Source organism: Tyto alba, unplaced genomic scaffold (assembly GCF_018691265.1).
Source record: "Tyto alba isolate M040663 unplaced genomic scaffold, T.alba_DEE_v4.0 Super-Scaffold_18, whole genome shotgun sequence".
Lineage (NCBI taxonomy): Eukaryota > Metazoa > Chordata > Aves > Strigiformes > Tytonidae > Tyto > Tyto alba.
Window position 1 is genome coordinate 34,939,898 of NW_024881280.1, and position 24,464 is coordinate 34,964,361.

The window sequence follows — 24,464 nt, forward strand, 5'->3', positions numbered from 1 at the left end:
GCTGACGCACGCGCGGCCTGGCTCTGGCTCCCAAGATGGCGGCGCGCAGGGCGCGGAGGTTGCGCCGCCGTTAGCGGCTCCGCGCTCCCGTAGGTTTTCCTCTCCCGCGCGTGGCCGCGGCCGCCCTCCCTCCCCTCCCCTCCCTCCCGGGCCGCCCGCCCGCGAGCGCCGGCGCCTGGGGCAGGCGGGAAGGGAGCGGGGAGGCCGGGGCGGGGAGCGAGCGCCTCCCCGGGCCCCGGCAGCCGCGGCGGCGGGCCGGCCGCCTCGGGAAGGAGCTGAGCCCCCCCCGCCGGTTGGGGGGCTGCGCGGGACGGAGCGGGGCGCCAGGTCGGCGGCTTCGCCTAAGGTAGGGTGTAAAAAAGCCAGGATCGGGCTCCTCTGGTCCTCGCTGTGGTTACGGGGTGCGTGGGGAGGCGGAAGGAAAACTTCTGTTTTGGGTCGTTACGGTTTGGGTTGGGGTGCTCCCGGTGATTCGTTTGGAGTGTTTTCGGGTCGATGGCTTTTATTCCGCATTTTATATTTGGGAGTGCTTTCACTGCTTGGAGAAACAGGCCTCGTCGCTTCGGGCGATTTTAGTGTTAATTGGGTTTTAAACTGTTCGTGGTATTAGGAAGCAAAATAACTTGTAAGGAACAAGAACGCTTGTTCTTATTCCTTGCAGTTGTAAGTTGTAAATAATAACGTTTTTCGGTAAATACGATGAGAATGCGTGGTCGTGGCATAGCACTCTTTTGTTGATTCTGGAAATACTTTTAAATAGAATCCTAGAGTGGTTTGGGTTGGAAGGGACCTTAAAGATCATCTGGTTCCACCCCCCTGCCCCGGGCAGGGCCCCCTTCCCCCAGCCCAGGGGGCTCCCAGCCCCGTCCAACCTGGCCTTGAACCCTTCCAGGGAGGGGGCAGCCACAGCTGCTCTGGGCACCCGGGGCCAGCGCCTCACCCCCCGCACAGGGAAGAATTTCTGCCTTACATCTCATCTAAATCTACCCTTTTTCAGTTTATAACCGTTACCTATCCTCCTATCACTACACTTCCTGATAAAGTAAACGGCCATTCATTTTCTTGTGTCAGACTTTGGATCAGTCAGTGACCCGTACCATTAGTTGTGAAGGTTCTTCTAAAACCAAAGTGGAACAAAGATGGTTTCCTTTATTCTAAAAAAGAGAAGCTTTTTTCAAATTGACTGAGACGCTGATTGTAGGCATCGTTTTTCTAGCAGGTCATGTGACCTTCCATTTTCAGAAGGGAAACATTTGGAAAATTAACAGCTTAATGTAAAGAGTTTTAAGTTTGGGTCTTCCTCTGACTGTTTTGCTTAGAGCAGATATTGCATCATATGTTAATCACTATTTGTTACACAAACCTTTGCAGGTGCCTGCAGTAATTTATGCATAGTGTCTGTAGTTTATTGAATTACAGTGAGTAGTTTTGTACCTGAAAGAAATAAAAGGCAGCAAGACAGTCTTCGTTCTGTCTTTAAATTGAGGCGTCTGAGCATCAGTCATAACTCAGACACCAGAGAGTTGCCTGCAGAGTTTTGTGATGTAGGTATACCTACCGGAGTGCTAGTAAACACAGGAAAGTGCTGATAAACACAGGAAAGTAGCACACTCCGTGAGTGTGTAATCAACTGCCTTGTTTTGGGAACGACTTCGGTTGCCACCTCACCTACAGACTCACATCAGTTGTCTTGATCTTGGTATGGGAAAGAACACTACTTTTGTTACCATTTTTTCTTCCCATAATACAAGTACAGACCACTTTACAATGCTTTTTGCCAAGTGGTTGCTGCTATCTTACCACCCAGTGATATTCAGGAGACCAACTGGGTATTTAAATTTCCATTCAGCCTGACTTAATGAATGTGTTTCCTAGTTATGGATAGTGAGTTGATCGCCCTGCAACTTTTCAAATCTTGCTGCTACCATCGTTGAATTGTTTTCCCGTATTTTGTGGACAAAGTAGGTGGAAGTTGTTCTCCTAAGAAATAGCAGATACTGTTGATAATGCATTCTTGAAGTTTGTTTATTAAACAGGTAATAGCAAAGAGAACCTGTGTCTATTTCTTTGAACTGAATTTGCAGTATATGGGGATGGTAAGGGCAAGGTTAAACATTATGTGTCTTTGAGCATAAAAAAAGTCCCTTCCTATGGGTAAGGATAAACTGTATTCCTCTTTACTCGTCTTTGAATGCGGGCAGGGAGAAGTCTCCTCCATTTTTATAGAAATCCTTTTGTGTTTTCTTAAAGGTTCCAAAGTGACTATCTGAAGACTTCCTTTTTGAAAACTTAAAAAGCAAGAACAATTCTGTTTTAATAAATGAAGGAGAATAAAGAAAATTCCAGCCCTTCTATAAACTTGGCAAACCTGGACCATACAAAGCCATGTTGGTACTGGGATAAGAAAGATTTGGCACATACACCATCACAGCTAGAAGGGCTTGATCCAGCTACTGAGGCACGATACCGCAGGGAGGGGGCCAGATTCATATTCGATGTGGGAACACGTTTAGGGCTGTATCCTTTAAACTCATGTTGGTATGAAATGTCTTTATGAATGGGAATAAATGTGCAATAAATGTAATGTGTGTAGTTAGCAGTTCACGTGTTTCTTAATCACTAACCAAAAATCTTTGTGAGTTTACTTGCCTTTTGATTTAATGTGTTCCTACACAATTTTTATCCATTGGATAAGCAAGGTTTCAGATGAACTGTTTTGGCAATAGAGGAAGAAATAAGGTGATACAGACTTGCCAATTAAGGACAACTTTTGGCAGTTGCAAACTTGGTCTCTTACTGTATGAATCAGTGTGACTTCTCAAATTCAGAATTTTGCATTAAGTTTTCTACATATTTTGCCTCAGAGGCTTCTAAACTCTGCCTTCCCCACTTTTGGGGTTTTGTTTTGGTTTGGGTTTTTTAGTGTGTGTTTTGTTTTGATTTTTTTTTTTTTTTTTTTTTTTAAGTTGGGATTTACAACTTTGTATATATTAGCAAGTTCTCCCCATTGTTGGACTCATACACTGCTACTTAAACTTTTTGCTTCCTATGCTTCTTTTAATCTCCTTGGGTCTTTGTTTAATAAAACCCAGTGAAGATGAAATTATACTCTTCTTAAAGAGTATGGAGCATGTCTGGATTTTATTTGCATTTATAGGTGTGAAAAGTTAGTAACTTTCCTCCACACCAACACTTTAGTGTGGAGCAATAATAGTTTCATTCCTTCATGTACCTACTGCCGGTTTTGACCTTCTCTGAAGCATGTGTGGTTTAATATGATGATGAACTTGCATGGATCCTCTTATGAACATGATAGGACTTTGCACACTTCCAGTAAATGCTTTGGATATCAGCTGCATCTGGGCTGAATCATAGTATTTACACAGCCTTAAGGGGTTCTGTGGCTTTTTTTTCTCTAAAGCTCTTGTTTTACTTGCAGTGTTTTCTAACTGATGGCTGAACAGACAGTTACTTGAGGTACTTGATACATCAGCATGTATCTTTTCCTTTGTGCATGTTTGGTTTTAAATTTGTTTTATGCCGTTTGAAAGTCCTTATTCTGCACCACAGACATTATGATACTCTAGCAACTGGAATAATTTATTTCCATCGGTTTTATATGTTTCATTCCTTCAAACAATTCCCGAGATATGTAAGTATTTACGATATTGACGACTTAGATACAGTGATTGCACTAGTGATAAGTCACTTGGGTACTACTGCTGGCCACCATTCCGATGAAAAATAACAGTTTTATCTTTAATCGTTACAGCTTAAAATACACTGTTCATGCTTGTTTACGCATTTCTATTGATGCTTAGAAACATTTATATTGACACTGCAGTTATGTCTTGCTGATACTGTTTGTTCTTTAGAAAGAGTAACAGCTGTGGTTCAAGAAAAAAAGAAGTGTAACACCATCTTAAAATTTGTTGACAGACAATGCTGAACCAGGACAAATTCTGCTTTGGGTTTTTGCACTTTAAATAAAGATGTGTAAAACAGACAGTCCTCCAAATTATATTTTTTCCTTTGAGAAAAGTGAAAGTTTAAATTAACACTGTAATAAAATTAGAAATTAATATGCTTATTAAGTCATTCCTGGGAAACTTCTGGAGAACTCTTAATGGAAAATTCCAGTGCTTTTAAAATGCTATGAAGTATTGCATATCTGCATGCAGACAACTTTTTGAAAGCACTTCCTTTTTTAGGTGACAGGAGCCTGCTGTCTCTTCCTAGCAGGAAAAGTTGAAGAAACACCTAAGAAATGTAAAGATATAATTAAAACAGCTCGTAGCCTGCTAAATGATGTACAGTTTGGACAGTTTGGAGATGACCCAAAGGTAAAAATACTCATGTTGAAACATCCTGTTGTACTCCAGCAAAGTGACATACATTCATTAGAGCACTGGCTGATTTTTCAGTTGTTCTAAATTAAATTACATGTTCAGCGTGCATTTATGGCTCTTTTGGGTAATGTGATAGGAAACTACAGAAATAATTCTTGCTAAAACAAGTAGCTTTGGGAGCCTACTGGGATAATTGTATAAAAAGTTTACATTTGATTTAATGTAAATTCTGATGTTATTTTGCATATTAAAGTAAATTTGAGTAATTCTGGTCGGAGCTAGAAATGTCATCAGGACATCCTATTTGGCAGTCTTAATGTCATTTTAGGAAGCAATAACAAATCTTGAGTCAAGTAAGAATTACATCTCAAAAGTATTGAGAAGTTTCCTGTATAGATTATTTGATTTAGCAAAACTATGCTTATCTCAAAATTTGCATATTATAAATAGCAGAAGGATCTGAAACTTGGGAGAGAAATGTTGTGAGAGCTTACCTTTTTGTTGTGATTTCATATATTTGGCACTTCCGTGCTGTGTCTGGTTCAGTTCTTTTTTCCATGGAGGAAAAGGAATTTTAGAGTTGTAGAATCACTTAGGTTGGAAAAGACTTTTCAGATCATCAAGTCCAACTTTTAACCTAGCACTGCCAAGCCCCACCACTAAACCCTGTCCCTAGGTACCACACCTACATGTCTTTTAAATACCTCCAGGGATGGTGACTTAACCACTTCCCTGGGCAGCCTGTTTCAGTGCTTGACAACCCTTTTAATAAAGAATTTTTTCCTAATATCCAATCTAAGCCTCCCCTGGTGCAACTCGAGGCCATTTTCCCGTGTCCTATCGCTTGTTACTTGGGAGAAGAGACGGACACCTCCCTCGCTAACACCTCCTTTCGGGTACCTGTAGGGAGGGATCAGGTCTCCCCCTCAGCCTCGTTTTCTCCGGACTGAACAACCTCAGTTCCCTCAGCTGCTCCTCACAAGACTCCTGCTCCAGACCCTTCACAGCTTTGTTGCTCTTCTCTGGACGCGCCTCAGCACCTCAAGGTCTTCCTTGTAGTGAGGGGCCCTAAACTGAGCGCAGTATTTGAGATAAGGCTACAGAGGGACGGTCACATCCTTAGCGCTGCTGGCCACACTATTTCTGACACAAGCCAGGACGCCGTTGGCCTTGGCCACCTGGGCACACTCTGGCTCACGCTCAGCCGGCTGCTGACCAACACCCCCAGGTCCTTTTCCACTGGGCAGCTTTCCAGCCACCCTTCCTCACGCCTGTAGTGCTGCCTGGGGCTGTTGCGCCCCAGGTGCAGGAGCCAGCCCTCAGCCTTGTTGAAACGCATACACTTGGCCTCGGCCCATCGATCCAGCCTGTCCAGACCCCTCTGGAGAGCCTCCCTACCCTCAGACAGACCAGCACTCCCACCCAACTTGGTATTATCTGCCGACTTACTGAGGGTGTACTCGATCCTCTCGTCCAGGTCTTCAATAAAGATATTAAACAGAACTGGCCCCAATACTGAGCCCTGGGGGACACCACTTGTGACAGGCCGCCAACTGGAGGATTTAGCTCCATTCACCACCACTCTTTGGGGCCAGCCAGCCAGTTTGTTTCGTTTTGCTTTTTTAAAAAACACCACATCCCCTCTCCAAACTCAAATAAATGTGAAGATGATGTTTCTGTGTTTAAAATAATGTTTTAAGTTGGAGAGATTTCTGTTTTCCTTGGAGACAAACCCTAATTAAACAAAAGCAGACAAACATGTTTGTGTGGAGATGCTGTGTAGTCATGCTTTATACCAGCACAAAATATTTGTGAGTAAAAGAAGGAATAATATTGTGGTTACCTTGTAACATTATCTAGGAAGAAGTGATGGTCCTCGAAAGAATCTTACTACAAACAATAAAGTTCGATTTGCAAGTGGAACATCCATACCAATTTCTTCTCAAGTATGCCAAACAACTCAAAGGTAAAATATCACAGGGTGAGCAAGTAATGCCTGTTACTAAGTTTTAGAACTTCATTTGCATAAGCAATGCAAGAATATTCTATTCCAAACTGTTAGTCCTTCCTAATTTTATTTCTTATAACTTCTCTGTTTTTCAGGGGACAAAAATAAAATTCAAAAACTGGTTCAAATGGCATGGACATTTGTCAATGACAGGTAAGATACTTCTAGGAAACCTTTTGAAAGTGAAATAGTTGCTGTTGCTTACTTTATTCTGGGATTAGGTATTTCTTTGAGAAACATCTGTTATATGTTTACTGATTGTTACATGTTTTCTTGATCATGTTCCTCAGTTTTTCTTTCCATCATTACCATGATAGGTCCATTGAGTGGGGAATTCAGGAGGAGTGTAGAAGTAGACCATTACAACCTTTGCAATTTTGTGGTAATGATTTAGTGCTGCATTAAAAAAGGTTACTGTTTGAAAGGGCCAAACCAAATTCTGGATCTCCAGGATAGAAGCTGGCTTCTTGTCCAATCTGAGATATACGGCACATTCTGAGAAGTCACTTCCTCTTCCATTGTGTTGGTCAATATTTTCTTTTTTTTTTTTTTTTAAGAGATATTTTGGTAATAGTAAACTAGCCACTAAATTCAGTGAGGAATACCGTTTTTAATGCTAGATTGTCAATTTCTTGAATAATGGATTTGCAATACAAAGATTGCATCAATTAACAAGAGTGTGTGTAGAAGCACTTTTCATGTGTAGTGTGGTATTGGAAAAAAAAAAAAAAATACAACAAAACAACTCCATACTCTTTAGTCTTGTTAAGGGGAATTCTACTGAGCTGGGCAAGTTAATTCACTGAGGACAGTTAAATGTAATTTTTAATTTCCATAGCAAACACTTAACAAAAATGTGTAAGTGGTCTGACTATTCAGAAATGCTAAATACGTTGCTTTCAGTCATACCTACAGCAGTAGAACACCATTAAGAGGTGCATTTTTGTTCATATGCCTAATTTGAAGTAGCCTAGTTGGGTCCAAATTCTGTAGATACCACCTAAACTCTCCAAATTCATTTGAGCAAAAGGTTGCTTAAGTGTATTTGGATAGCAATAAATATTTACTTCATCTGCTGTCAGTCTCGCAGGTAGAACAAAAATACAGCTTGACTCTCACTGCTGAGTTTGTCACGGAATACTGCTGTTATGTATATCCACCAAACTTTGGACACTACTGTACTTGGAATTAGATGGTGTTTAATAATTCAAGCCAAGGCACTTCAGGAAAACATTAGTATGAAGTTGGAGTGATTGTTTCAAATAATACTTATCTCTGTTCTTGAGAATCTGTCTTGTGCTTAGTTAATAAGCACCATATTAGAAGTGTACTTGTTTTCTAGGATCCTGGGAAAATAATTCTGTACTTTGCACCACAGGCCTTTAGAATAGGGGGTTCTGTTCTTATGCAGCTGCAGTACATTCCCTAAATAAATGTCATGAAAGTAATAATAAGAAATCAGTGTTTTAAGAGCTAGTTCTTTTGTGTTTTTTACTGTTTACTGTTGACCTGATTCTGCCAGTGTTTAAGTGTCCCATTGGTCTTCAGTTATGTCTAACCTACTGGAGAGAAAATTAATTTAAACCACTTTCTAGGCTACTATTTTGATGCATTTAAGGACATAGTAATGAATTCATCAGTGAGTTCTCAAACTTAGCTGACTAGCCAGATCTAAAATATTTAAGCAGATCCTATGTTACAGAATCTGTGGAGGAAAAAGAAAGAAAGAAGGGAAAATAAAGAAGAAAAAAGCAAATTTTTTTAATTTAAAATTAATTTCAGGAAACAGTAACTTTGATTATGACAGGAACTTACTCAGTTAATATCAATAATACCAATAATATCACTTGTTTTAGCATTAGCTTTAACAAAGGCTATTGAAGAGAGAACCTTACAGTTTTTTACAGCTTGATCTAAAACTTGCATTGTGCTTGACAAGTTGTTTTACAAGTTCATGCTGGCTGTTCTGTGGGGATTTTTCTGGTACTTGTTTACATTTTATTGAAAAACATTTGTAAACTCTAAAATCCAAATGTGGGCATCATTCCCAAAGCAGTGTAACGTGGTGACAGCACACTTGTGTAGCAACAAACATGAATACTGTATTTAGTTAACAGTACAGGTGAGACTACAGTGGAATGTAGATGCCCATACTTGGAATGTAATGCTGTCTTTTCCCTCTTCTTCCACACCCAGATAGTGTTAGGGTCTTTATTTTTAAATTCCAAACTTGATGTTCCTGTGTGATATATTACTTCTTTAGGCATATGCCCTCTGTATTATCTGTGTAAAATTGCCTTGTTTCATGATAGAAATAGTGCAGAAACAGTTTAGTTCTGTAAACTCTTTTGTTTAACAAGGCTCTTAATTAAAATTGTCTTGAGATGTTAAAGCGTGGTGGGCTTTTATACCCTGTTAATTATAGCTGTCATACATTAAAGTGTTGTACTTTCACGATCAGAATTATTTTCAGGGTTGTGTTTTGTTTTGTTTTTTAATATTCTAGTCTCTGCACTACACTGTCACTGCAATGGGAACCTGAGATCATAGCTGTTGCAGTTATGTACTTAGCAGGCCGTTTGTGTAAGTTTGAAATACAGGAATGGACATCAAAACCAATGTACAGACGATGGTGGGAGCAGTTTGTCCAAGATGTTCCTGTTGATGTTCTGGAAGGTATGAAAAACATTTGCCACAAACAGAGAAGTATTTCCTTTAACTGTGTGATCTAGGTCATAAGTAAATGCAAATTGCTTTCTGTCTAGGTTTTAGTCAAAATAATCATATGTAGAGTATGTAACTCAGGTCATATGTGATATGCCTTAACCAGGTCTTATTAGACTGGCTTAGGCTCTAAGCATATTTAGTTATGATTAGTCTTCTGGTCAATATTTGCATTATAACTGCAGTTTATAACACAGTTAGTTAGCTGCTAAATTGTCATGGTGTGTGTATTCTATTTTTTTAATGATTCCCTTCTCTCCATTTTAAATAAACAGCTCTATGAACACTGGAACTAATGAGCCTCGTTTCCAGTGGTTTTCTTATTGATGATTGACCTCTTTAACCAAAGTACGCTAGATGTTGGTTGGTTGTGGGGTTTGGTTTGGTTTGGTTTTTTTTTTTTTTTATTATGGTGTACCACAGCTGAAGAACAGATTATGGAGGATGAGTGCTGGTGTGTGTGTGAATTCTGATTGGGGGATGACTTAGGGATCTTTTTCATCAATATAGATATCCTGATACTATTCCCTTTGTGTGTATATATTGTGTGTATATTTGCCTGCTGCTTGTGTTCTTGACAGAGAGATCCCCAGGAAGCTCATAAAATAAAGCAGGACATTTCTTGAGTCTTGTTAAGTAAACTGTAGTTTATTGTGGCCAATAATTTGTCTTCATTAAAGTTTTTACTGACTTACCCAGTACACGTCAGGCTAAGCATATTTCTAGTTCCATAAAATGCTTTAGACACTTTCTTTAAAAATTGATGCTTGTCACAATCTGGCATTGGGTTCTAAGGAATTTTCAAGTGAAACAGGTTGTGCTGCTCTTCAGGTCTCTTAGCCCTTGTTGCTCTTAGAACTTTTAGCTGAATACCCTACAGTTCTGATGATTTCTTAAATGGTTACTTGCTCTGTTTGTATTATGGCTTTTTTTCAGTTCCTTCAGTTTCTGATAGATCCTGTGCTGAAGGAGGGTTGTAGAATGGCAGTCTCTCCAGTTTCTGTTACTGCATCAGTGAATGTGCATGGAAAGGACTCATTTAGCTTTTCTAGAAGTGTTTTCTTTTCCTTGAGTGCTGCTCTTGCACCTGATTATCAGTTGGTCATACATGTTTTCTTACAAACCTTTAGCTTCTGATGTTTTCGAAGAAGAATTTAGTAGTAGTCCTCTACTTAGTTTCCTGCAGCTTTTTTTACTGGGCTAACTAGACATGGATGTTTTAACATATAATCTTCTTTCACACGCTTTCTTACTGTATTACTACACTGTTGTTAAATGGTTACCTGGCTCTTCAAGCACGCGATAATGACATATGGTGTATTAATACCAAGACACTTTGTTGTTCTTTTGGAAGGTGTACATATACATCTACATATTTTTCAGCTTGGCGGGAGAAACTCAGAAATGCAAGTATAAATTGAAAAATAGTCTGTTTTAAAAAAGTCAAATCTGTGGTCATTATAACAGTGAGTATTATTTGCAATGAATTTTTCTGAAGTTGATGTCCAGGAAAAAGCTTAGTTGATAATTGTGTATTAAATGTGCCCTTGTACATTATGGGTCTGTAATATTTTGCTTTTTTTTTTTTTTTTTAAGACATCTGTCATCAGATCCTGGATCTGTACTCACAGGGAAAACAGCAAATGCCTCATCATACTCCTCACCAGTTGCAGCAGCCACCATCTCTTCAATCTACACCCCAGGCACCTACAGTTCAGCAATCGCAGCAATCCCAGAGTTCAGAGCAGTCACAGACTCAGCAGCAAAAAGAATCGCAACAGTCAGCACAACAGCAGCAGCAGCAGCAGCAGCAGCAAACACAAGCACAGCAGTCTAAAAAGCCCTCTCCCCAGTCAAGTCCTCCTAGACAAATTAAAAGACCAGCAGTAAGTGTAACTTCGAACTTTAACTTGCATTTTGTTTTCAAGCTGATCTGATGTCCATTTGATTTAAAGGCTGCAGTGAGCAGCAGGCTTGTGTTTGCTTTAAGAATAAGCCTGGTAATTTTGTACGGTAGACTTCTGTTGGTTATATGGCAAGTGTGTTAGTGTAGAACAGCCTTTACAGTTTTGGCATACTACATTCTTACTCCACTTGAGGCAGAACCATTGGAGAGACTTTTAAGTCAGTATCGGCTATCGAGGTTCTAACTGTTTGTGGTTCTGTGCTATCAAATTTTGTTGGTTTTGCTATCAAGCAGGTTTGATTTAGGGAAGGTCTCTTGTACCGTACCTGAATATAGAAGTGTGCACAATGCTGATGAAGACATTATTTGACTCTCTGATCTTTGATTACAAATGTAAGAGAATGGCGACTTCTAAAAGTATGTAAAAAGTCTCAGAAAAAGTCTTTAAAAAATAATCTAATAACAGTAGAAGCCTACAAATGCATCATACGTTAAAGTCTCGCTTTGTCTCTATTATCACCTAATCACTGAAAATAAGAAGGAACATTAGCAGTTGGATAACATCACAAGTACTCTGAGTGCTTTTCCACAGTCATCAAGTTCAAATGAAGCTTTCAGTCATTAATCTACACTTTTTGTGGGCTTTATTTTCACTTGCAAGTTATTAAAACAAAAAAAAAGTGTTAAAGGATTGCCCAAATCTTCTTGCATGTATGTAGTAAGAAGACTGTTTTCAGAAGTAAAATCTTAGGAACAAGTCCATTTAGGAAGTAAATTTTCTACAGCTTTTACAGCTTTTGCTCTAACTTATCATTAATGCATGCCCAAACTAGAGAACAGACATCAAGGGGAAAAAGAAAGCAACCACCAAAAACTAGGAAGAAGTAACAAATGATAGAACAAAATTAAATTGGAAGAGTGCAGCATCTTCATGATAGTAGCCTCCCAAAAAAGAGAAAAATTTAACTCTGTAAAACCTTGGTCTTCTAATTGCAAGGTATAGCCTACTGGAAGAAGAAAAAATCTGCACTGAAATGCACTGAACTTTAGAGTTGTTCAGGATAGGAAGCTGATAAATTATTTCAAGCTTATGAGCTTGAAAAGTGGGAGAGCTCTTTATAGTAAGTATGTATTTATTTTAATACTTTTTTCTACCGTCAGCACAAATTCTGCTTGGATTGTCAAATCTGTAGGGAAAGGAACTCTTCTTGTTCAGCAAGAATGCCTGGGACAAATTGGCCCATCAAAAACAGTTTGGATTTTTCTATGTGTGTCCATCTGATTGTAAGTTGTTATGAATGCTTGTTCCTTCATGTAAAGGCTCCACCTTTATAGTGCTATTGATTTCATCCCATCCCATATGTAATGAATTACCTCGTGGAAAAAAGTGATGCCTTTCACGTGAATAGTATCTGCCATACTGGTCAAGCCATCAGAGCAACTTACCTTTTCTTGAAATTAAGTTTGAGGTCCATCACCTAATAATTAAGGAAGTGAATAGTACAGATAAAAAGGTAAGTTCTGGTACAGTGCAGGTATCCAGAACAAATACAAAACAAAGTGTGACTCAGTAGAAATTTTGTAGAACAGCACAAACAGCCTGAATTTGAGAAAAGCAGATGTGATGATCTGAAATCATTCTTTCTCCAGAAAGCAGTCTAGGAGAACAAGATGTGTTTTACTTGGTGCTTCTAAAATGTTCTTCAGTTAGGTGTACCATAAACCTTAATTAAAATATTTGCCTCTTTAAATAGGGCTTTGCATGAATTTTCCTTTGGTTTGTACGGAACATAAATACACTTTGTTCCCAGAGGCCAGATTTCCATTTACATGAACTGTTATAACTCCCTTACCTTCTACCGAGCCAAGATACTTTAAAGCAGCTGAGGCATTGGCCCTTGGCTTACAGACCCATACCAGCTGTCTAAAGCGTCTGCATGTCCTCTACATCTCTAGTGGTGAAGAGCACTTGAACGTTCAGTTGACTTCACTAAAAATATACTGGTGAATCATTAGATGTAAATAATGTATTTTGTTTGATTAAACTAGAGATTGTTAGTTGGAACAATTTTAATGCACGTAGAAACAGCACTAAAATTAACAGTTCCACTGTGCTATGGATTGAGTTTATTATGAAAATATTAAATAACAATTAGCATGCTAATAAATAATGTTGACCGTGGGATGTCATGGCTGGAGCAATGCAATCTACAGTGCAGTAGAAGGACCAAAAGAAAAGCTCGTCTCTATTTTAGCAGCTGCCATTTAAGTTTTTATAGGCACTGGGTTGGTTGCTTCTTGATTTTTTTTTTTTTTTTTTTTTTTCAATTCCCCCAGTTTAAATACAGTTCAAACTGACGTTTGTTTTTTTTTGGTCACACAAGCTATTTGGCTCCAGTTGCTTGTTCCATTCTAATGGTGTGCCTCAATGACATTGTTTTCTGAATGTTGTTTCATGTTAACAAATGCACAATCATTGAAGTGATTGACTGACTCCACAGAATTGAGTGATTTCTGGAAGCGTTGAAATAAGTAGAGGAGAGTTTCTTCCATTTGAAAGTACAAGGGGATCTGGTGTTTGCATGCAGTTTTATAGGCAAGGAATTTAGTTTTAGAAAATTGAGAAGACCAACAAAATAAAACAAAGGTGGCAGATGAGTCTGAGAGTCACCAAGAACAGTATGTATGTGTGGAGTGGGAAGATGAAGATTGTCCTGAAAAAGCAGGAAAGCAGCCAGAAGCTGGCTGGAGGTGAGTGCACATGACTGCCAAAGAACGAGGTAGCCTCGAGCAGGCTTTGGGTACCTCTGTATTGGACAGCAAAAATCTTGAGAACACCCATCAGGATTAAGGAAAATTCATTGTTCAAGTTGGAGCGCAGTGTATGGCTGTTCTTGCTGTGGAAAGTAAAGTGCTGGGAACTGAGCAACGGTTTGTGAAGGTAAAGCCACCAGAGGTAAATAGTCCCTTAAAAAGCCCTTTAATTGAAAAGTCAGAGAAGCTATGTACTGTACCCCTCGGGCTTTTAGCATTAATTTTAAATACATTTGTAACTAAGCTTAATGTACTTAAAATTTCAGTTAGGTTTTCTGCTTTTCTCAAAGACCATCAACTAGCTATCTCAATTGGACTAAGTAAGCTGGAAAGATTTAAGATTTTTCTTAATCCCTTGTCTGTGATTGTTTAGGAAAAAAAAAAAAAAAAAAAAAACAGAAAACCAAACCCAGAGCAAAACAACAACAACAAAAAAACAACTCAAAACTTGTGATTGGAAGGATGATGTGAGGTTTTGTGGGTTTTGCTCAGTGTGCATAATTTTTTTTTCTTGCATAACATTTGGCTTTTATACAACGCTTTCTGTCTGAAGGCTTCTGAAATGTTTTACACGGAGCAACACTTTCACTGCCCTCTTGTCCTGGTAAATAAAGCATAAAGGCCTAAAGTGATTTTGGCAAAGGTTGAATGACAGATCAGAGCAGAATCAGGAACAGAGGCCAAGTCTCTTGCTTTTAGCTCAGTGAGCAGTGTACCAGACCATGACATATATATAGTGGATAATAAATAAATTAAATGAGATGTAATATGCAACAGTTAGAACAGCAGGAAATGCTGTATCTAAAATAGCTGCTATTTTTTCAGGCTTTTCATTCTGCCAGTTAAGCTGGGCTTTCCCAATGTGATTTGACTTGGTTCAGTGTTTGTGTTGCATCTGTCTAAAGAGATTGGACGTTATTAGCCTCCTAATAAAAATATAGGAACAAATAAAGGGTTTGTCCTTCTTCCTTTTAGGGAAGGGAGGAGTAAACTGATTCTGAGTTGTAAACTGGTTCTGGTTTAGTCAGGTCTGTACAAAAGGTCTTCAGCAGGCTGTAAGTTGTTTCCTATTTTGCTCACTTGTTACCATTTTAAAATGCTTTGTATTTTGCAGTAGTCTTATTTCTTTTTTTTTTTTTTTTGAACAGACTGTATCTCCAAAAGAAGAAACAAAGACATCAGGTGAATGTTAATCTATTCATATTGCTTTCATTTTACTGTTTTAGCCAGAATAAGTCAGTTGCTGATGTGTGCTTAGTTTTTTTGCTTAAAGGCTTGGCAGTTCTAAACTATTTTGATCCTAATAATGCATCTTTAAATATATACTGTGACTATTTTTGAAATGTTTGTAACTGCAAAACTTAGAAAAATGGGAGTATAACTGTGTCCCAGGAGTCCCTTAATACAGTCTATTCAGTAGTAGTCTTGCTAAACTACTTGACACTCAGTTTATAACGCCACGCGTCATTTGGAGTAGTTCTTCAGCAGGAGCAAGCTGTGGGATCTTGAAGTGACTGAAGGTGCCATGGCATTAAATAGCTGTGCTAATAGTAAGTCTCTTGGTAATCAGTGACATTTGTGGTGGGATGTTGTTACAGCTGCCAATGAAAGGCATTTTGTATCAATAGTCTAGCTTAAGAAATGCTTCACTGCAGTGATCACATCTAGTGCTTTGTGGTTGGTGTGTTGGTTGGTTGGGTTTTTTCCCTTCATTTTGCTGTTTTGGAACAATGTATTCCGGGATAGCTAGGGTGTGACTCTGTAACCTTTCCCAAGTGTGGCACTTCTCCCTCTCTGGCTCTGCAGATAGATTGCAGAGAGCCGTCTCTTCTCCCTCTTCTCTTCTGTGCAGTTGCCGTTTTGTTTGATTTCTAGACACACGTGCCAGTAGCAGAGCATAGTTCAACTTCTGAGATTTGTTTTAACTATTTACACATTACAGCATTGTGCTAGAAAATGTACATGTGCTCATCTTTGCTTACATACAGTTATTGGGACAATTGGACTCTAGTTATAAAATACATAGCTTGAACTTGGAGGCATGTGTTCTTTTGGTAGACTTGTATATGATACTTGATACCACTTTATTTATACAAAGGTCTTGATTTTAGTTTTCTTTATTGCACATACCTAGTATATAGGATTTACACTGTACTTTGTCATAGTGTAATATGATATGATAATAGTTAGCATGAGACCAGAGTTGGAATTTGGAAAATACTGCAGTAATAGCTAATTAGGAACTTCCAAATGTTTTTTTAGAACCACCACCACCATCTAAAATTCCTAAAATTGAAACTTCACATCCACCAATACCTCCTGCACATCCACCTCCAGGTAAGCTTTTATTTTCTTAAACGCATTTATTCTTGCTGTTTAATTGCCTTGCTTTCCATTCAGATGGTGGTAACAATGTGAGGGCAGGGGTGTTTGTTTTGATTAATCAGCTTGGCAAGTAAAAGCATTAGGTAGATAAGCTCTAGAGGGAATTTCATCTTAGTAGCACAGGCTTTTCCAGACAGATGCAAAAAAAGTTACAATGGAAACAAGACTATACTAGGTGGACAAAGGCGAAACAAAGCTGTGACTACTAAAGGCCATGGAAGACTAAAACTAATTGTCACTAGCAGGCAAAAAGGGACTTACATTCTCAAAAGGATGGTAGATGCCATATTTTATTACTAGAGTAGCTTCCAAGCATCCTATAGAATTCTTCCGTGATAGATCTTTAGTACAGAAATTCTGCAGGTCTGTAACTTCTAAACAATAACGGGGATACTTTTGCTGTGTCACAAAAGAGGACTTTGATCTGCCAGAAAACTTTTAACACTGCATGTATATCTTATGTTTGCAAAATAAACTGTACTGATGTAAAAATGTGCTTCTAGTGCCTTGATGCATTAGCTGTCCTTCCAGTGACCCTTAAATATGACATAAATATTGTATAGAGCAAGGTCCACAATGTAACTATAAGACGACAGCTTCTAACAGGGAGTGATAAGAGAAAAACAGTGCTCTGAAATATAGTAGGACCATTTTTCCCCAATTGTTAAAATCTAATTAAGAGTGAAGGGGTTCTTATAAATATCATGTTCGTTATTCCTTCAGTTGTTAGATCTTGAATGCACACCTTCCATCCACAGTGATTCTGAAAATGAGCAAATGGGGAGATGATTGCCTGCTATAGTTTAGGAACTAGAAGTCATTGAAATCACAGGTACCACAGCCAGCATACCCACCTTGCATGATCTAATTATGCAGCTGTCCAGAGGGACAATTTTACTGTTAAAATTATGATTGCTTCAATAAGGTAAATCCTATTTAGGCAGGTAAACAAATTTGTTTCCCTTGTTATCTAAAATTTTCCTCTTAGAATTTGTTTATATAAGCAAACCATTTTATAAGCACTGAAATGTTTTAAGAAGAGTCCTTCAAGGACAACTATTGTCTTTTGGAGCTCTGAGGAGAAATCAGGTGAAATCTAAATGTGTCACAGAAGTACTAGAAGGGTGATTTATCTCAAATTCAGTTTAGCATTGTCAGTTGTTGCATGTCACTGGAAATGACTGCTCTGTATCTGCTTCTAAATATTTTTTCTTACTGAACAATGTTTTAGATGTATAGATATAAATGTTTAGATATATACAAGCAAGATGGATGTCAAGATGCTCTAAACTCTTTTTTGTTGGGCATGTTAATAATGACTGTATGACCATACAGAGATGTTGCCATTAGGTCAGTTTCCTAATTATGGTATTTCTTACTTTATAATGTCTGCATTAAGAGGAAAAAAAAAAATAAGATTGTTATTTAAAGAGAAGACAGTTTAATATAGCATGTTCTTCCCAGAAATGTCCAAGTGTAATACTGTAAATTCTGACCTTTTTATGAACTTCCACAGACTGTCAGGTACTGAGTTCCCTGAAACCAATCAGTGGAACAAAGCTGATCAGCTGTCATGTCCCAGGCAATTTTTCACACTTTCTTACTTACCCTCCAGTTTTCTTTTTTCTTTCTTTCGGTAAACAGGTTTAGAACTGAGTGTTAAAGACTTGAGACTTTGGTGGGTATTCTCAAATAAGATTTCCCAACATGGGAGGCAAATGAAGCGCAGAGGGTAATCTCAGGCCACCTCCTGGAGTACAAAAGAGGTAGAAGGGAGGCCTGGACTAAAGAAGATGGAAGCACTGATCAAAAGATTTTTGGGATCTTGGGTCCCATGACTTTTTAATTTGCTAGTTGTGATTCTGTCCCTGCTAGTCTGCTAATTTGTGCTCATTGTAGAACAATGTTTAAATTATAAGAAATTAGTCATAAGAATCCAAGATGTATTTAACTTTTAGAATGGGAAAAGCTGAGCTTGAAGCTTTGTTATGCAGCGTAGTTATTTTCTAGTGATAGAAGGAGGTCTGACTGGGTATCATACGGCCTTTAGAGACTAAAGAGGATATCTTTTGACATGTTAACTGGAAGAAAAACATAAAGTATTCAGAAGCTGTTATTGACACTATCCTTCAAAAAAATAAAATACATTTTCTTTTCCAGAGCGCAAGCCTCCTTTGACAACTGCAGTTTCAATGGGAGAAGCAGAGCAATCTGCTACCGTGGACTCAGTAGATATGCCAAAGGTCCAGATTCCTCCTCCTGCTCATCCTGCCCCAGTACATCAACCTCCACCTCTGCCACATCGTCCCCCGCCCCCTCCCCCCACCAGTTATATTACAGGGATGTCTACTACAAATTCTTACATGTCAGGGGAGGGTTATCAAAGTCTTCAGTCAATGATGAAAACAGAAGGACCAACTTATGGAGCCTTGCCACCAGCCTATGGACCACCAACTCACCTACCATATCATCCTCATGTCTATCCTCCCAACCCTCCACCACCAGTTCCACCTCCACCCCCCACTTCATTCCCCCCGCCCAATATTCCACCTCCCACTCCTGGATACCCCCCTCCACCTACATACAACCCTAATTTCCCACCTCCAAGACTGCCTCCAACTCATGCAGTGCCTCCTCATCCACCTCCAGGGCTGGGGATGCCACCAGCTAGCTACCCCCCGCCTGCTGTCCCCCCCGGTGGGCAGCCACCTGTGCCACCTCCAATTCCTCCGCCCGGTATGCCGCCTGTAGCAGGACTCGGACGTGCTACATGGATGAGATAGCATGAGGTGATTTGCACGATATTCCTGGCTGCTGACTAGGCAGGAGTAGCTAGCCAAAACCTCATTGTAAAGATGAAGAGGAGGGTCATTTGTATAATTTAGATGAAGAAATGAGGCGGTGAAATGAAAGTTTAGTTGATCTGTTTGCGGTATTGTTTATGGTGAGTTATATAGGCTTCTAGATTTTAATCAGCTTTGCAGTATCTATTCTAACTTTATACATTTGACTTAAGTTTAAATTGTCTTGAGTTATTCCAGCACTGGATTACTTCGTACTAGCAAAACCAGCCATATTGGCTCAATTATATCAGTAAGAAGAAAATTTCCTTCTAGAAATCAGTGCCTATTTTTGAGTCTCAAAATAGCCAGATACCATGAAATTTGATGTATAGTAAGAAACTTCACTTTTAATAATAATTAAAACAACACAATGTCAAGCATAAAAGCTACTTTATTTAAGAGAGATTCTGAATGCTAGCTGACTGGAATCATTTTGAGGTGTTTGCCTTGCTGGTATTTTTGTTTTGGAATGTACTGGTATCTTAAAGTATTGTATGTTTACACCTATTTGCAAATTCCTGTACATAATATATATATTTTCTAAGTGTGAAAGTCTGAATGTAACAACCTACTGTGATGTACATCCTGGTTATAAATGGGACTACTTCATTCACATCTACCCCAATAAAATTGGTTCTGAATTTAGTGGATTTCCAGGCTTTTCGTATTAGTTCAGACTTCATAATTGTGGTACTTGCTGCAAAATATTTCAGCAGTGGTCTTCCAAATCTTATTCATCAGTTTATTTAAAAAGAATGTATTTTATTTTATTCAACTAGAAGTATACACTATCACAATCAATCTCTTACTTCATTTTTACTAAAATATTTCAAATGAATGTTTTACACACATTATCAAAAAAATCTGTACTATTACTTTCCCCCCCCCCAAAAAGCCAGAGTGGTTCAATAATAGGTAAAAACGCGTGCTAAGGTCTAAAGAATTTTGCTATATACACAACAGCAGGTGCTAACTTTTCCAGTTCTTTGTAAATCATATACAGAAAATATAGCAGGGCTGTAAGATCACAGGTTTAACAGAAATCAAACTTTAAACTGATTTCTAAAGCAGCACAAATAGACTTTCCCCACATTATGAAAAATATACAATTTTATCACTTTACAGTCATGCACTTTGAAAAAGATCAGTAGTACTCTTCCCCCACAGTTTCTAAAAAGATAAAAGGTCACTTTAACACTGATTTCTTTTAATATCTAATATTTGGATAAAAATGTGCCATTCTCAAACAAGGTTGTGCTCAGCAGTCTATCAAGGTGCAAAGAGCCAACTGAAGCTGGTTACACCGCAGCGTTTCAGGAACTTTCGGAAACACCGCTTACTTCAGTCACTCCAACAAAAGTCAAGGATGTGATTTTACTTTCCTTAAGCAAGCAAAGTCCATTTGTAAACAGTGGATGCTTTCTTTGCCAGGGCCTCAATCCTGAGGAAATTAACTCGGACTATTGCGCCAAATATATCAATTTAATGGCTGCTGTTTCAAGGGATGCTCCCCTCCAGCTTAACGTACAAAGCTCCTCAGGTGGTTTTCACTGAAGACTTTGCACGTGGGTAAGTGAATTGAAATAGGCATATAAACCCTCTTTTTAGACAACTGAAAATTCAGCACCCAAGTCATCCTGTAAAGTCATTGAGTGTCATTTTACCCCGGGAAGACACTTTACAGCTCTAATGGAGCCAAGTATGAGGAGTAGCATGCCTAAACACCTCCCACCCCCCAAAGTAACACTCCAACGTACAGCACTGTTGTGTTCTTCTGCAAAATCGATGCAGATCTTCCGCTGAAGATTTATGCTGCCATATAGAGTTTTAAAGAGACAGGATATACGCGAAGAGTATCAAGACTGTTCAGCTGAACTGGCTACCCTGTAAAATGGCTCTTCAGGATTGGCAGCATTAATGGACCTCAGCTGCACCCCTATTTCCTTTGCAGGTGAGATCTGCAGGTGGAACAAAACAAGCTTTGCTTGAAGTCATTGAATAGCTTTTCAGAGAGATTTGATAGCAGGGAATATTTGAGAATTAGGTAGCTGGTGAGACTAGTAATCTGATTAGTATAGCTCTTGTCCTGTTGAGAGGACCTGCTAGTCTAAAATACTCCTAAAATAGCAAACAGCTCATCAACACAATTAACTCTCTGTAAGTGCTGGCAACATTTGCATTGCTTTAGTTAAAATTCACTGACATAAATTAACCTTGTTCCCAATATGCTTAAATTCTCTGCTTAATCCAGTGATTAGATGCCACCAAAATTAAAATGGGCTTTCAAGCAGAGAGAGTAAAGTAACCCTCTGTTTGACATGAGATGTTCAGGAAGAATGATACCTCTGCTTTACGTCACCTTTTCTGGTATGAAAAGCTCAAGGTGTAACTTGTACAGGAGGAAGACCAGCAATCAATGGTGATTAGAAACGAGGTCAAAGCAAAAAGCAAAGGAGGAAATCCGGCATCCTCTAAAGATGCTGTATTTTAAAGGAGACAGTCAGACTGTGGAATGGATTTTTCCAAGCTACACAGGATGTAATATTATTAGACTTAGAGTTAGCTAGCTCAGCACTGACTGACTGAGCAGTAGTAAGAAATAAACTACTGGTGAGTGTGTGAGTGAGGGTATGCGTGTGTCTTTGGGGGTGGTTCTTTTTTTTTTTTTTTTTTTTTTTTCAAATAACCTACTCGACTTACATTTTCATTTCTACAATGAATAGTGAAGTGGTGCTTACTCTTTCTGGTTACTATATATTTTGGTTGTATTCCTTTTCTGTTTTACTGGTTACAGAGCCCAGTTCTGACACTCCAAATTCCTTCCCCAGGCAGCCAGATTATTGTATACTATAGGACCAACTACCTTTCGAAACTTGCAGCACGGGCTCCTTGGTATTTTATCAATGCTCCGTGTTAATACAATACCACAAGTCAAGAACTCAGCTGGTAGGTAGAAAAATTGATCTGAGAGGAAGAACCCGTCCAGCTAATTCAGCTGTCTGTAGTTGTGACTGATCCTTATGGAGAATAAGAAGAAAGTAATGGTGTTTGAGGTCATTAAATCTTCAAACTAATCACTAAAATCGATGCAACTTTTGAAGAGGAGGCTTTGATCTTGCCACATGCCTGTCTTTAAAACTATTTTACACCACTGAGTTTAATAACCAAGCCCCACTTCCTTGGAATATTGGGAAAGAACATCTAATAAAATACAGGGACAGCTGCTGTGACAACTTGAAAAAGGGGGTCAAATTCTTACAACTATACAAGCAGCTACTCCACAATAGCAAAACATAAGTCCCACTGTTTTATATACAACCATTAGAAGAAGGAAAAATCCACTTGTTTTGGTTCATTAACAAAAATAAAGCTTGAATGGCAGGAAGTAGTCTCACCCAACAGGCTGTGTTTGTGGAGTTTTTCTTCAGCTCTGCAAGGTGGTTGGTTGGTTACCTTACACAGGAACCAGTATAGGTGAGGGATCCAGTAAGAACATTAAAAAAAAAAAAAACAAAACCAAATCTTCCTTACGTGAAAGATGAGCTGCTCGTGAAGATCCCTGTGAAAGCCGTAAGCACTGTTAGGACAGCAGGTTCTGCTGAATTATTTTGTAGTAAAAGCTTTACAGGAAAAGTGTTGCCATATTTGTAGGGAATACTGGTGTGTGGCTAAGTGGCTTCATTCACATTACGACTGCAGAAATCTTGTGTCATTTGTTCATGAAAAATAGTTCATTAACAGCTGATACGGAGTCTCAAGCCTGTCTGCATGCTTCCATGGTGAGTCCCACGTACAATGTACAGTGGTAGCAGTGTTTTTAGCTCGCCACTCAATGCTGGACACAGCGCCTTGTGAAAACAGTTGCATGTCATTCTTCAAAATAAGGACCTCCAAAAAAAGTGTTAGCAGCTCAGGAGCTTGGTAGGCAGCAAGACAACAGGTTCACATTGCTCCTTCCCTGGAAGGTGCTGCCTGGAGCCACTAATCCAGCTATGGATCACTGACGAGCAGGTGGACGGGAGCAATACAAACAGAGACTCCTCCACAGGGTAAGGGGTCTTCTTGGTCCTCTTAGAAATTCCCTCAAGTTAGTTAATTCTAGAAACAGACCATTACAACAAAGCAGGTTTGAACTACAATACAAATGATGCAAGTCTGGCATTACTGGATGGTTACCCATTGAACAGTAGTTCCAGAGCACCACAGCCTGGAAATCAGGCCTTTAGCTGCCATATTTACACTATTGTTACAAAAAAATGCCAAAAAAAAAGAGAAAAGGAAAATAAGGTAATCCTGAAAAAAACTCAACCCCAACTCCCAAAGAACAGGCAGCCAGAAACGCTGAGCTGTGCCTCTTTCGTCTTCACTTCCAGCCTCCGGGATAGTTTTCCTACAAGGGACCCTTGAACTGGTTTCCCGAAAGATGTTGCCTGATGGAGGGTTTGGAGCTTGCAGCATCACCCAGCTTTCGCCAGACAACCTGGGAGGAAAAAAGGGGCGGGGGAGAGAAAGACAGGAATTAAAAAAACCCCAAAACCTCTGAGGAGCTGTGGTATTTTCGTAATTGCAGTCTGAAAGTCAAAAGCTGTTTCCTAGGGCTGGGCTGCAATTCTCAGCAGAGCCACTGGATGGCATCTGTGCACCAGTTTCCCAGTTAAAAACCATTGATGCATTTTTCTAATTAGTCTCTTGAAATTAGAACCATTTTTGCCTGGGGTAATAGTATAATAAAACAAATACACTAATTTCAGAAGTTAAGTTCAATGGTAGGTCAACCATGCCATGCTTACAGAAATGATGTTACCATGAACGGAAAAGATAATGAAAAAGATGATGATTAAAATTATATATATGACTTTCTAAAAAACCCATACATTTTATCACTCTAGGACCACTGGGGTAAGGGAGGGGTTTGGTTTTTTTTTAAATAAGAAACTGCAAAGCACTTCATAGCTGCCTTGAGTCTACATAAAATTAATATTTAAAGAAAAAACCACTTGATGATACAGAAACAGAAATGAGTCCATTTGGGAGGAAGAAGTTATGGTCACTTTACTTTTACCCCTGCATGGCTACAAGGGAATGTGATATTAAGCTGACAAAATATCTTAGAAAGCACGCCCTCATTTACTCTGGTCTTGGCTTTGCTGATAGGACTCAAGCAACCAAAGCAAAGTGCCTCAGCCCTTGCCAAGGATGCTTGCGGTGATCTTGTGTTCTTTACACCCCCTTTTTAGGGTTGAGGTGGGTTTCAGAATTTAAACGGAGGGTCAGGCACTGAATGGTGCCACCAGGACTGACCTCCACCGGTGACTTCTAACACAGAAGGCTCCATGAGGATCCTCCTCCCTGCTGCGGGCACTGCTGGTACCGTCAAACAGCACATCCCCGACAGCAAGCGACGTGGTTTGAGCCACGTTCTAGCAGAAATCCTG

The 24,464-nt window shown here is 39.2% G+C and overlaps 2 protein-coding genes across 3 annotated transcripts in view; one reads left to right on the top strand and one right to left on the bottom strand.

The window, feature by feature from the left end:
* Positions 1-19,674, top strand: CCNK (cyclin K). Of its 2 annotated transcripts, none has more exons than XM_032988959.2 (11): positions 1-346; positions 2,251-2,517; positions 3,571-3,652; positions 4,212-4,343; positions 6,210-6,315; positions 6,453-6,510; positions 8,864-9,033; positions 10,678-10,967; positions 14,950-14,983; positions 16,064-16,138; positions 18,347-19,674. In XM_032988959.2, exons 2-11 carry the CDS (start codon positions 2,321-2,323, stop codon positions 18,967-18,969), a joined length of 1,767 nt encoding a protein of 588 aa, XP_032844850.1. In that variant the 5' UTR covers positions 1-346; positions 2,251-2,320; the 3' UTR covers positions 18,970-19,674. The 2 variants fall into 2 exon arrangements, with proteins under 2 accessions (XP_032844850.1, XP_032844858.1); XM_032988967.2 differs by having other exon boundaries at positions 28-89.
* The window catches only part of CCDC85C (coiled-coil domain containing 85C), a 114,069-nt gene continuing 109,007 nt past the window's right edge, over positions 19,403-24,464 (bottom strand). The window contains exon 6 of the mRNA XM_032988978.2: positions 19,403-23,509. Coding sequence (XP_032844869.1) covers positions 23,420-23,509 — 90 coding nt within the window. The 3' untranslated portion in view covers positions 19,403-23,419. The remainder of the gene's footprint in view (positions 23,510-24,464) is intronic.